This window comes from Myxocyprinus asiaticus, chromosome 22, assembly GCF_019703515.2.
Source record: "Myxocyprinus asiaticus isolate MX2 ecotype Aquarium Trade chromosome 22, UBuf_Myxa_2, whole genome shotgun sequence".
NCBI classification, from domain to species: Eukaryota; Metazoa; Chordata; class Actinopteri; order Cypriniformes; family Catostomidae; genus Myxocyprinus; species Myxocyprinus asiaticus.
Window position 1 is genome coordinate 27,285,246 of NC_059365.1, and position 14,366 is coordinate 27,299,611.

The following is a 14,366-nucleotide window of genomic DNA, read 5'->3' on the forward strand; positions in this document are numbered from 1 at the left end:
GCAATATTCCTTTGCGGGTGCCAAGATGCATTAAAGGTGCACGTAAGAGGCAAATGTTAGATATGAGTTTTAGATAAGAGTCTGCAGACTGGATGTTCCAGGCCAAGTCTCGATTGCTTGGTAACGTAGTCGCTCAATGCACCATGCATGGAGGAGAGCTGATCCAGCCAGCCATTCTAAAAGTGATTTTTGAGTCCATTAGGTTTTTATCTTTATGCCAATCTGTTGTGGCTGTATATCTCCAGAAACACAGATCGAGTACTTCAAAAAGGAAAAAAATAGCTTAGTTTTAGCAAAATAAACATAATATATTCAAAGCATATATATATATAAGGGATACCCCCCCCCGACTTTCATTCTTCCATGAAACACAAAAAAGACGCAAGCAGGATGTTTGCCTCAGTCACCATTTACCTTCATTGCATCATTTTCTATGCATCTTCTTAAACCTTTATATTCTCTTCGATGCATGCATGTGAATCCTGTAGACTATTTTTTAATCTTATGAAACCGTCACAACATAAATGACTTGCAACAAGGTTTGCTTCTATATTTCATCCAAATAAAATGATGATTTAAGCCTTAAAATAGCATTCATAAGATGGATGTAAATCCCTTATTTAGTTGCTGGGCAATATATCAAGCAGATTTGTTGCTTTGACCACCTCACCCAGTTTGTGTGCCTCATGCTGACCCATTTCACTTGAATGGACAGATGGTTTGATTTACCATAACGCCCGTAGTAAACGTGGACTTTTTGATGCGTGATATTACTGCGAATGTCATAGGCCACATTATCTAGCACAAAGACTGGCTGTCACTACGTAACCACAATTGCGCCATGCAAGGTTTGAGCACTTTATTGCTTATGGTTTAGAATGTTTGGTATGTGGTAGATGTTAATACTTAGGAAAAGAGAATAGACTTGGTGGTTTAAAAAAAATTATCAGTGCTGTTAGTTTTTTTTTTAATCACGATTAATTTTCTTTTATAGTTAATTGTGATTAATCACAGATTTTGAAAGTGCTGTAATCTGACACTATATACTCTTTTTCAGTCAAAATGCATTTATAGCCATCTTAAGAAAACAAAATATTAATATGCTTTAATATTTTCCAAACAAAGCCTTCCACAGTATAAAGATAGAAATGCACTAAATTCAGTTCACCAATTCAAGTAACATTAAATGTTTCCCAAAGTCTAAGTGGGAGTTAGATTTATTGAAAGAACTAGTCTCCCCATAGGTTACATATTCATAGCAATGGACATTAAATCTCTTAAACTCTAATTCTCCACAAATATTAATCTGCCGATAGACTATGGCTATGCACTTTGCTACAGCAATCGTGAAATTGCATTCATCACATTTAGGGTGTCAATGCCAGCGTCAAGTGCCACTTTGAACTCCACATGAAAAGTGCTTGCAAAAACATTGCGTTTTGGTGATAGTTAATACTTGACATGCTTTTGTGTTAATTGAAAAATGCATTATATAGGATGAAAAAAAAAAATTGTATTCCCTTTTCGGTCCTATCTGGGCTTGTTTTGTACACCAAATAGCATTAAAGAAGTGCTTTCTCCACGAGTTGATCACCAGTACGGAAGCGCTGTTGTGAAGCATAATGATTCCAGGTGGACACGTTACAAAAGTTCCACCTTTCTAACAAGTGTTCATAGTGGTTTATGCTGTATTAACAGCAAACGTTAATTGCGATTAAGAAAAACTAACATGTTAATTAAATGGGTTAACTTTGGTAGCTCTAAAATATCTAATCCACACCAAGTTTAGACACTTGAGTCAAAAGGAAATGCACTCATTTGCTAGGGAAACAAGCAAAGACACCCATGAATTTGTGGGAGTAAGGTCACAAACACATGCACAAAAGCTTGCAAAACAGAATAAGTACCAACTCGTTACGCTGTCCTAAGAATAAACTAGATTAAATAATCTTGGCCAGACACTTTATGGGTACAATAGACTTTGAACTGCTAGATTTGATAACAGGTGTCATTAACACATGATAGAAAAAGTTGCATGTTGTATTTAGATCAAGTTGAACACCACAGTTAATGAGGAGTTGCAAACAAACCACAGTCATGCTCAAACCTGCCCAGGTAAAGACGCCCATCATTCGATACAAAGCAAGTGATGCAGCTCTTATGAAACCAGATTAACAGACACTTTCTGGCTCAGTTTAGGATTAGAAAGCAGACTCAGCCCTCTGGTAAACATTTGCCCATGAAACTAGGTAGTGCAATTCAAAATGAGGAAGTCAGTGTCAATATAACAAGACAATTTAAGTTAATGCTTTATTTAATAAGTCACTATATTACAGCTCAATATAAAATCTGAAATCTTTTAGGACAAAGAAAAACACACACTTGAAAGTTGCATTACAATCTCACATGGGCCCCCATCAATTTGATACAATGCACAAGCATACATGAACAGCACAAGTGGGAATTGGAAATAGAAGGCACACCATTTTGCATGGACAAGTGCATGAGAGCAGCATAAACACAAAATCCCCCTCTTTAAAAAAATGGCATTGGCTGGAGATTAAGAACGTATAGAATTCTGGCTAATAAGAAGAACAGAATTACCAGCATTCCAATTCTTCAGCTTTGAATGACACATTAAGGGCTTTCTGAACAGGTGTGCTCTGCTGAAACGGTCAGTTTTAAGACTCATTACTCCCATAGCCATTTAACTTTAACGTCTGGAAAGCACCAAAGAGTTGGTGTAACTGCCAAGACTCTTGGGCAAGAAACCCTTTTGATTGCAGAGAGGAATCTACAGCCCTTTCAGTCCACTTCTACACCCCATCAATACCTGGTCCAACAGTTCAAGAATTGTCCACAATACTACATAAGGAAAAAAACACTCCTATCTCAACAGACTACCTCCACCGATTTCTCTCTTGTAACGATTTGTGAGGTGATCTGCCTGGACCGTGAGCTTGGATAAAACTGCAAACAGTCCACGGAGGTGGAAGTGGAATTGGCCCTCTAGGTCTGAACCATCCTCAGCATCTCCTTTCACCTGCTGCTGTGGCTCCTCCTGCTTCACAGCAATCTCCAGGAAGCTGGCACTGCCACCCATCTCCCTCTTCAGCAAGCCCCACTCCATGTCGTTCTTGATGGACTTAAGCAGGAGGTAATGCTCATACATGTCCCTCTGTTTGCTGGGGAAAGCGGGCTCGTTGTTGTTGTGACTAACAGGGGGTTGGCTTTCCTGTTCCACCAGAGGCACGTCCCGCAATAAGCTTGGCACCATGATGGTCTCGTCCATGTTGTTTGCAGCGGCCATGAAGCGGTTCATGACGTTGAGCAGCGAGTGCTTTTTGCAGTGTCCGTCGTTGCTGAGTTGCATCATGAACAAGCTAAAATAAAGGTTGGACTGCATTAATAATAATAATAATAATAATAATAATAATAATAATGCAATCTTGCCAAGCAACAAAACTACAGAACTCCCTCCCATTATAGTCTATGCAAGCTGCCCATCAATAAACACAGGCGACTAAAACAATACCCAAAATAAAATCGATTTTAAGTCCGTTACACATTATTTCAAATATTGTTTGTAAAACTGATTAGCGTGCAGAATATAACACTTGTACATACGCATCGCTTTAGCTGACCTTGCAATGACTACACAATAAAAACAGAGTTTGAAAGCATCACATCCAAATAACTAACCTGGATGAAACGGGTTTTTGGAGTGAAATAACCCAAAGGCAAAATATACAAAGGATAATAGCGTTGACAAGGATTCCAACAGCACCTACCGAGAAGAAAGTTACCTTCTTCTGCGATTCCAGGCGTCGACCGGTAGACTTTATACCGTTGACGTCATGTGGTGATGGGTCACATGTCCAATGAGGTACAGAGCTGCAATTGAATGATGGGTAATCGGACCAATCGTGCATCACCATTGTATCTCTATGTAAATGACCAGCATTAGGATGTCCGAATCATTGTAGGGAATCGGTTCGTTCAACAATTTGATTAAACTTAAAAAATAAAATAAAAAATAAATTTAAAAAAGTATCCCCCCACAAAGAACAAAGTAGCAGGTATTTTAGATAAATATAGAAATCTTAAAATCTTTTCACAAAAATCTTAATGCGTAGTGCGTCAATTAATTTTAATAGCTTCTCTGTATCCAGCAGTATCTATAGCCTACTATAGTACCTATTTTTTATTTGGACTTTTAAGAACAACAGAAAACGAGGCTTCCGGTAGGTAATTTTACAGCTATGAATATAATTATGACATTAGCAATATAAGCCTAATTCTCATTACTTATTTTTGTCACTCAAAGGTGTCCCAAAATGTCCTGCATATTAGTTTATTATTATTATTTTTAATATGATTATTAAAGGAATATTCCAGGTTAGCTCAAGCGACAGCATTTGTGGTATAAAGTTGACTATCACAAAAAATAATTTTGATTCGTCCCTCCTTTTCTTAAATAATAATAATAATAATAATTATAATAAAAATTTAAAAATTAAACAAAGAAGCAAAAATGTAAGTTACAGTGACACACTTACGATGGAAGTAAATGGGGTCAATTTTTTGGAGGGTTTAAAGGTATAAATGTGAAGCTTATAATTTTATAAAAGCACTTACATTAATTATTCTTAATTATTTGGGCTAAAGTTTTTTATATTGTAGGTTACTAAATTACCGGGATTACAGGGTTTACGTTTTTTTCTCTGCATGGCAACAAAGTTGTACAATTGGATACAACTTTACCTCCAGTTCACCTCCAGCACCTGTACAATCAGCACTGGTGCCCCCCAGGGATGTGTGCTCTCCCCTCTACTCTTCTCCCTCTACACCAATGACTGCACCGCCAAGGACACCTCTGTCAAGCTCCTGAAGTTTGCAGACGACACCACTGTCATCGGTCTCATCCGAGATGACAAAGAGTCTGCATACAGAAGGGAGGTTGAACAGCTGGCTGTCTGGTGCAGTCAAAACAACTTGGAGCTGAACATGCTTAAAACAGTGGAGATGATTGTGGACTTTAGGAGGAACCCCCCAACTTTAACCCTGCTCACCATTCTGAACCACACTGTGGCAGCAGTGGAGTCATTCAGGTTCCTGGGCACTACCATCTCACAGGACCTGAAGTGGGGGACTCACATTGACCCCATTTTGAAAAAGGCCCTGCAGAGGTTGTACTTCCTTCGCCAGCTGAGGAAGTTCAACTTGCCACAGGCGCTGCTGATACAGTTCTACTCAGCAGTCATTGAGTCTGTCCTCTGCACTTCAGTAACTGTCTGGTTTGGAGCAGCTACCAAGTCAGACAGAAGATTTTAAAGGATAGTTCGGACTGCTGAGAGGATTATTGGCATTCCCCTACCCACCCTCCTAGAACTGTACACATACAGAGTGAGGAAAAGGGCTGGTAAAATCACCCTTGACCCCATTCACCCAGCACACTTACTTATCGAACTGTTGCCCTCTGGCCGGCACTACAGAGCACTGAGCACCAGAACAACCAGGCACAGGAACAGTTTTTTCCCTCAGGCCATTTACCTCATGAACAGTTAAAACGGCCCCCAAATACTTTCCTTTTGTCAGTACAACCATGGGCAATATTCAATACATCCATTCCTACTTGTATTTCATTTATATTCTTTAACATATCCTACCTCTTCTTCAATACATCACCTGCATTTAACTATATATCTTTATATAAAATATTCAAACAACATTATTGCTCTACTGCATATTTCTTTTGTTTTATCTGTTATATCGTATTATTTATTTTTTATGTTACTACATGTATATACGTTTAAATGTATGTGTTTCCATTTATGTATTTATACGTTGCATTTTCTTTGCACTGGAAGCTTCTGTCACCATGACAAATTCCTTGTGTAAGCATATTGGCAATAAAGCTCATTCTGATTCTTTACACCGAAAAGGTCAGTAAGCGATTTTTCCGACATATATTTGGTCAAATACTATGTTGTTTATGGCTGCAACACCTTTCAGTGTTGGAGTGAATTACAAACGCTTTGCGAATCGGTTCGAACAAATCATTAAAAAGAGCCGGTTCAAAAGAACCGACGTCACTATCAAGGAAATCTAATATACCGGTTTGTCAATACTTATTTTATTTTTATTTTTTTTTACAAAATCTAGTCCCTCCACACAGTTTAACACACCGGACAGATTCGGTCTTTAATAATGAGAGCGTGGTCAAAAATAGTGACCGATACCAAAATCAACTATTTTCCGTTACGGTTTAATTTGAGTCAATAATACGAGGCTAGCTGTCGTTTTGTTGTCGATCAATTTAAATAATTTTTGAGCTGTAATTCTGCTTTGTAATGTGCAATTATGAGGTCCAACCCAAGTTGCATAGTACGTCTTTATTTCTAAACATAAAGCAACAGCGCCATCTAATGGTCTTGTGTCTAAGGCCTCTGCTTGAGCAAAAAAGTCATCCAAAAACAAGTTTATTTTTCCTAGAAATAGAGTTTCCACAAAAAAGAACAACAGACTATTGACAATATAGTTGTCTTATAAATAAAAGTGAACATGCCCAAAAAGTAATTCCATAGGCTGACAAAATGCATGATGGCTTATCTGCCTTAAAATGAGTAACAATAATATGCATGTTGGAAGAGAAAATTGACAGTTTAAAGCATTAAACACATGATTTTCTTTATAAATGCAAATACGATTAAAAAAGAAAAACACTTGTTGTACCAAGGAGTTGATATTTCTGTTATTGTATGTACATTTTAAATATCGTTACTGACAAACGTCTGTGACAGTTTCACATTTTTGTAGACATATCCAAGTTAAAGAGAGACTACTTTTTTTTTTTTTTTTTTTTTTTTTTAAGCTCATCACAGTCATGGCATTCAGCAGTTCATGTTATTACTATACTATCATGGCTACATCAATAAATGAAGACTACAAATAACTACATTTTCTCAAAAGCAATCCAAATTTTTTCTGTAACAAAACCAAATTATCTGGTGATAAGGCCTATAAAAACAAAACTTAATATGCTACATACTGGGTGGATAACACAGGATCTCAAAAGGAATTATTGAATTATCAAGTTTTACTCAAATATACTTTTTGGCAAATGTTGAGAAAAGGTTCAGGTTTCAAGGAAAAAAAAAACTTTATCATTTTAGCTCTATGTTAAGTTGATGTGTACAGCACACAATCTGCTGCTTAACTGACTGAGTATTTCTGGTTTAACACTGGGTAAAATGTATGCACGTAATACAAACATCTGTGCATCTAACCATGGTTATATTTACAGTGTGGCAAAACAACTGAAACAACTGCAAAATTGTCCTGTCCCTTAGGAGTGGGTACCATCCCTTCAATCTAACAAGCAACAAGAAATATTGTTAAAAAGCAGCGAGAAAGTCTCTAAAATGAAATGCTTAGCTAAGGCACACATACAAAACACTGATACTACATGATTTCCCTTTGTGTCAGGTTCAGTCCTTGGTGATCCTGAGATGATATCCTGTAAAACAGGAAGCGACAGTAAGAAGTGCTAGATAATAAAAACTAGTGATTTAACTGCATTTTGTCATGTTTTCATGGCTTCAACATTAAATAACACAAAATGTACTGTATAATAAGAAAATATACCTGTGGTGGAGGATTACTACACCATCTCATATTGGTTGTTGGTGATATAGCGAGACAGACAGCATGCCAGGAATATTCCAATAAGCTGATGAGGATTTGAATGTCAAATAAAGACAACAGAATTACTTTTAGAAACATTCAAAAATACTTATGTCACAAACGGGATGTGACAAATACCTGGAAGAAGGCTATTCCAAAAGATATTCCAGCAATAATCCCAAGATTAGCCTCCAACGTGGTAGTCATCAGAGAGAAACAGCCCTGCAAGGAGGATTTTCATTTTACAATGTCAGATATTTCTTATAGAAGTGTGTTCATTAGGGAGTATTCTGAAACAATCAAGTTCTTACCTGCTGGTACACCACTGCTGCAGCCAGCTTGAGATCCTTCAGTTCTACAGTAGTGCAATTACCGCCAGCAGTCGGATTACAGCAACTTTTGGGGATGCCCACTTTTTGGAAGTACTCTGTGTTTGCCCAGCTAGTGTAGTTCTTTTCTCCGCAGCACTGCAGCTACAATGGACAGAATAATATCATTCATGAGTCAGTCTGAGACAGGGTAGGACATCATTATAGCATGATTCCACTGTACTAACTAACATTTTCATATTTTGTAGGCGTTGCGCTATGAATCAAACAAATACATCCTTACTGTTCTCTGGATCCTGTCCAGATCGTTGCTTCTAATGTCCGTACCAGTGTAGGCTGATTCTGCACTTTTATAAACATCTTGAAGTACTGCTTTAATCTAAAAGGAATTAATGGTTGTAGGTGGTGAATGACATAAGAAATACTATATGTAAAGGCTCAAGAATGAATAAATTACCTCATGTCTAAAAATGAAGCCGGATATGCCTGCCACCAGTTCGGCTAAGAACACCAGTATCAGGAACATAGCATACTAAAAAAAAATAAAAAAATAAAAGGAGGAAATACAAAATGGGAAAATGTTTAATAAACACAATTAACACAAACGGTTTGAAAACATGTACAACTTCTCAAGTCAAATCAATCTTGCTTATCAAGTTTCACGCATGGGTGTTTCAACTTCTCACAAGTAATTTCATGTCTAAGGGGATGATTTTTATTCAAACGAACAGATTTAAACTTTTTGTTATTTGAAGGTCACATTCAAACTGACTTGAAACTTCTTACTAGGCCTTCATCATTTATTTTCGGTACCTTTAAATGCCTTTTACTGTCGTTCAATATTAAATTATGAAGATCCAGCATTAAACTACAAAAGTATTGCTTGTTTAAAACTATGATAATCTAATCAAGGAGTGAAATACCTCTTGCTAGTAAAATTAACGAATGTCCCATAGTTGTACTGTAATTTCCACCACACCAAACAAGTTTTTCCAAAAGTTAGTATACTTGTTAACTAAGTTGACAAGTGTCAGCGAAGAGCGTGCTTGAAATCAAATAGAGACCTTTGATGTTTTAAGAAAATAAAGAAAATTCTAGGTAATTATCAGTTGTGAACAGATTATTATTATTGAGCGTTATTTCCAATCAAGCTGTACTTTTGCCAAATTGTGCAAATAGCATGAAAATATTTCACTGTGTGTATTTAGGATACATAAAATTTTAGCTTTGAAATTAGCCTTAGCAAGGCAAAAGAGTAAGACATTTTATTCCAAAAACATGAAAAACTTCATTTCCATCATCATCATCACCACCACCACAGAATTCTATTCTACACGGTGGTGTAAAGTTTCATGACTTTAAGAAAAAAATGACATAAGTGTCGTGTACATACACTGTTGGACATTGTTAGAAGTAAAATTAATAAATAAAAAAGTAGGGAGAGTGTGAAAAATGTTTTAATGATGCTTTAATTATAAGAAGTCCACTGTGTTAAACGGATAGTTCACCCAAAAATGAAAATTCTTTCATAATTTTCTCAGCCTTATGCCATCCCAGACGTGTATGACTTTCTTTCTTCTGCTGAACACAAATTAAGATTTTTAGATGAATATTTCAGCTCTGTAGGTCCTTTCAATGCAAGTGAATGGTGACCAGACCTTTCAAGCTTCAAAAGGCATATAAAGGCAGCATAAAAGTAATTTACAGTATAAGACTCTGTATTCTGAATGCTTCAGAAGCAATATGATATGAGTGGGTGAGAAATAAATCAATATTTAAGTCCTTTTTTACTATAAATCTCCACTTTCACTTTCTTAAAGTGAAAGTGGAGATTAATAGTAAAAAGGTATTGAAATATTGATCTGTTTCCCACCCAAAGTGACTGTATCACTTCAGAAGACAATAATTTAACCACTGGAGTCGTATGGATTACTTTTATGCTGCCTTTGTGCTTTTGGACCTTCAAAGTTCTGGCCACCATTCACTTACATTGTAAAGACTTACAGAGTTGAGAAATTCCTTTCTAAAAATCTTTGCTTGTGTTCAGCTGAAGAAAGTTGTTAACATCTGGGATGGCATGAGGCAATGATGAGAATTTTCACTTTTGGGTGAACTACCCTTTAAATGTGCTCAAAGTTGAAGAAACATCCATTTATGAAATCTATCACCCTCAGTGCTGAGATAGTTATCTTGCAATATCTCTCTAGAACTGACCAGTTTCAGCATCCATGGACTCCCACGGCAGGTCGCAAAGCAACCAAACAATCCAAAGATGATGATGATGGCTCCGGTCCCAATGAGGACATATGGTGCATTGGTGCCCTTGTCAGAACTCAAGAGTAGGTCGAATTCCAAATTGACTTTCCCCCATACTCCAACGGCCAACAAGATCACTCCTGTGAACTACAGAGAACAGGTAAAGACTCTCAGACATTTTCAATAGGTGTGCTGTTTATGGATGGCCTGAAACACAAAATGATTAAAGGCCTGTGCCTTACTCACCCCAATTCTCAATTACAACCTTGCAAACTGTGTAATTACACTTACACAGCTTCATACCAGCTCTGACCGTTTTTTAGAGCATTTATTAAAAACATTTTGTCTTAAGGGAAAGCTCAAGTTTTGTTACAACTGTCCTAAACAAATATCAGCCTTGACCTACAGCATTTAAGAACTGATCAAAATAATTAAGGTCAACTAAGTCTGAATCTTTGACTTTGACATTTCTTCATCCACTTTCCTCTCAGCAGTAGGGGTTGTAAGTATGACCGTCTGGCCATCTGTCTCCTGCCTGCTGGAAATCACAGTAAATAGCAATAAATGGTCCAGCTAAAACAGCTGCATCGGACTTTGCACCCATTAAGGCCACGTTTGATTAACTTTTTATATCACTTTCCACACTGAATCACTGTATAAATCAATATATTTGAATGGAAGTCAAAAACAACTAACTTTTCTTCGCACGACAACAAAAAGCTGAAAAGTTTTCTAATTTTCTACAGGAGAGACTTGAATCAATATCCTAAAACTGAGATTTCACTTCATAACAGCTTTGAAACATTAAAGGCTTATTTAGATAAACAGTAAATTAATCGATTAAAAACTTTGAAACATTAAAGGCTTATTTAGATAAACAGTAAATTAATCGATTAAAAACTTTGAAACATTAAAGGCTTATTTAGATAAACAGTAAATTAATCGATTAACAACTTTGAAACATTAAAGGCTTATTTAGATAAACAGTAAATTAATCGATTAACAACTTTGAAACATTAGAAGCTTATATAGATAAATGGTAAATTAATCGATTAACAACTTTGAAACATTAGAAGCTTATTTAGGTAAATGGTAAATTAATCGATTAACAACTTTGAAACATAAGAAGCTTATTTAGGTAAATGGTAAATTAATCGATTAACAACTTTGAAACATTAAAGGCTTATTTAGGTAAATGGTAAATTAATCGATTAACAACTTTGAAACATTAAAGGCTTATTTAGGTAAATGGTAAATTAATCGATTAACAACTTTGAAACATTAAAGGCTTATTTAGGTAAATGGTAAATTAATCGATTAACAACTTTGAAACATAAGAAGCTTATATAGATAAGCGGTAAATTAATTGATTAACAACTTTGAAACATTAGAGGCTTTTTTAGGTAAACGGTAAATTAATCGAGAAATAATCCTCCATTAAGCCGGTAACAATACATGACTTCGGCAGGCTCTATTTGGTCATTTATGTCTTTTGATAATCAAATGATACATGAACAAAAAATAAAAACTTGAAAAGCTAAGAAAATGTATCCTATCTTGTGTTTAAATGAGGGGGAAAACTTACTCCAAATCTGAACTAGGATCGAAACTAAGAAGCACAGCTGTTCGTTGCCCATTGTTCAGAGTAAGTTAGCTGTGCAGATAGCCGTCTCGAGCTAACAGCGAATCTGATGAAAACACACAAACTCACCCAGAAAATCAGACTGTACGAGACGAGAAACGTCTTCAGACACGTTATCACGGGTTTGGTTTGCAGCCGTGCGGATGGAGGGGACATTTCTGCGTTTATTTGTCCAGCTGATGTGGCTGGCGACGGGATTTCTCGGTGAAGAGTGCTGGAAGAAAAGTTGCGGTTTGCAGTGTGTTGAAGTTTGTTTTGGAGCTGAATGGTGAAAATGGTGCTTTTCCTGACAGGAAGTGCTGTTTTCCAAGATAAAGGACTGGTAATCTAGTCTAGGAAAGCTGTAAATAGAACAAAATTAAAATGCCGGATGATTTAACAAAATTAGAAAATAATTAAAAGAATAACAGAAAGACGTTTCGAGTTTGGATATTTCTGAGAAATTTGAAACACGTGGAAATGTGTACTTTAAACTACGCGTGCTTATTCAAAGCCTTGACATACTGGTAAACATAATTTCCACCAAAATACCACCATATGTGCTACAATTCTAGCAAAAATGTACCCTTTTTTTTTTTTTTTTTTTTTTTTTTTTTTTTTTTACATGCACCATGGTAGTATCTGAAGTATTACTTGAATATGCCAATCATTCAGTTGCATTGTAACAAACACCAAATTAACTGGTATGTTGGTGGAATATACCAGTTAAAACAGGGGTGGGCAACTATTTTGGTACAGGGGCCACATCGGGCTTTAAGAAGTGCATAGGGGGCCACATTGTACTCCTTTTAACCCCAGAAATAGTTGTGTACTCAATTTTATGAAGTGTGTATGTGACTAATGGGACTATTCTGCAGTTGCCTAAAGTGTTGAATTGCTCTACAAAGGTAGATACTTTTCTATCAGGCTTTAAAAAAACTGAATAAAGGCTAAGCATAATTATAAATGATGTATTTTACCACCTCTACCTGGTAATTTATTATTCAATTGAACACTCTTTACAGCAGGTATCTGTTTTAATAATAATAAAAAAAATAAATTAAAAAAAAATAGAACTTTTTATGTCTGTCAAAGCCTGCCAGTTTACTTATTTTATTCTCAAAACATTCCCCGTTTAAGCGCTAAAAGGGTCATGATGCGAGTCTCGTCAATGGTTGGCCCGTCAAAGGTTTGGCTTTCCATTCAGCAAGCAACTGAATAAAACAAACTGCATGACTATGATAAATGATCACTGCAAGAGTTAGATTATAAATTGCACAAATAAAAAATACATATTCATCTCTCTCTAGCTTTTGCTCGCGTGTCAATGATTACCACTCCGCGTGTCAATAATGCCGAGATCTATGTTTATATTTTATTAAAGTTCATCACTGAGAGGTTTGCCAGCAAACTTAGTAGCACCAAACAGCACAAGAAGCCTCTTTTCCTTGAGAAGAATATTGCACTAGAGATCGATAAGTTTGTTCAAAGCGAGAGTGCACTCCCATGCATGATTACCAGATTGCACAACATTAGGCGGAATATTTCCAATTTGTATAAATTTCTAATTGGGGAGTTTGCATCTCTAATCTGGCAACTATACTGAAAAATCCAATGAAAAAACGCTTTTAGAATAAATGAACCGCGGACCAGATTAAACCATGTGGAGGGCCATAAATTGCCCATGTCTGAGTTAAAGGGATATTTCATCCCAAAATGAAAATTCTCTCATCATTTACTCGCCCTCATGCCATCACAGATGTGTATGACTTTCTCTCTTCTGCTGAACACAAATGAAGATATTTAGAAGAATATTTCAGCTCTGTAGGTCCATACAATGCAAATGAATGGTGATCAAAATTTTGAAGCTCCACTAAGCAAATAAAGTCAGCATAAAAGTAATCCATAAGACTCCTGTTGTTTAATTAAAGTCTTTGAAGTGATCCAGTTGATTTGGGTGAGAACAGACCAAAATACTACTCTTTGTTTTCACTGAACATCTTGACAGCAGTCTCCTTGGCAGTCATGATTTCAAGCTTGATTACACTTCTTAGTGCTTGGTGCATGCACAGAATGCTAGATGACGCTAGGAAGTGTAATTGAGCTTGAAATCATGATTGCCAAGGAGACTGCTGTCAAGATTTATATTGAAAAAAAAAGTTGTATTTTGGTCTGTTCTCACCCAAAACCGACTAGATCGCTTCAGAAGATATGGATTTAACCACTGGGGTCTTATGGATTACTTTTATGCTGCCTTTATGCCTTTTTGGACCTTCAAATTTGGTCACTATTCGCTTGCATTGAATGGACCAACAGAACTGAGATATGTTTCTAAAAATCTTCATTTATGTTCTGCAGAAGTAATACATTCTTAGATGTCATGAGGGTGAATAAATGATGAATAGTTCCTTTTTGGGTGAACTATTCCTTCAGAGGCAACCATAATAGATAGCCATTATAGACAACCATAAATA

The 14,366-nt window shown here is 36.3% G+C and overlaps 2 protein-coding genes across 2 annotated transcripts; both read right to left on the minus strand.

Moving 5' to 3' along the window:
• Positions 1–2,292: 2,292 nt before the first annotated feature.
• On the minus strand, positions 2,293–3,818 carry LOC127412605 (mid1-interacting protein 1-like). The gene is made up of 2 exons (XM_051649085.1): positions 3,703–3,818; positions 2,293–3,383 (listed from the first exon to the last, which is right to left on the minus strand). The coding sequence occupies exon 2, from the start codon at positions 3,374–3,376 to the stop codon at positions 2,888–2,890; it is 489 nt and encodes a 162-aa protein (XP_051505045.1). The 5' UTR covers positions 3,377–3,383; positions 3,703–3,818; the 3' UTR covers positions 2,293–2,887.
• Positions 3,819–6,673: 2,855 nt separating this feature from the next.
• Positions 6,674–12,187, minus strand: LOC127412602 (tetraspanin-7-like). Its single transcript, XM_051649080.1, has 8 exons — positions 11,983–12,187; positions 10,230–10,418; positions 8,473–8,547; positions 8,299–8,394; positions 7,998–8,159; positions 7,825–7,908; positions 7,648–7,732; positions 6,674–7,519 (listed from the first exon to the last, which is right to left on the minus strand). Exons 1-7 carry the CDS (start codon positions 12,067–12,069, stop codon positions 7,664–7,666), a joined length of 762 nt encoding a protein of 253 aa, XP_051505040.1. The 5' UTR covers positions 12,070–12,187; the 3' UTR covers positions 6,674–7,519; positions 7,648–7,663.
• Positions 12,188–14,366: the final 2,179 nt, after the last annotated feature.

Bases quoted from the DNA above. Each gene is read 5' to 3' on its own strand.
- LOC127412605 (XM_051649085.1), bottom strand. From the start codon at position 3,376: ATGATGCAACTCAGCAACGACGGACACTGCAAAAAGCACTCGCTGCTC.
- LOC127412602 (XM_051649080.1), bottom strand. From the start codon at position 12,069: ATGTCCCCTCCATCCGCACGGCTGCAAACCAAACCCGTGATAACGTGT. The intron at 8,395-8,472 runs GTAATTTATTCA...AATTCCTTTTAG, and splicing joins GCTTCATTTTTAGACATGAG to ATTAAAGCAGTACTTCAAGA. The intron at 8,160-8,298 runs GTAAGGATGTAT...TGTCCATTGTAG, and splicing joins TGGACAGGATCCAGAGAACA to CTGCAGTGCTGCGGAGAAAA.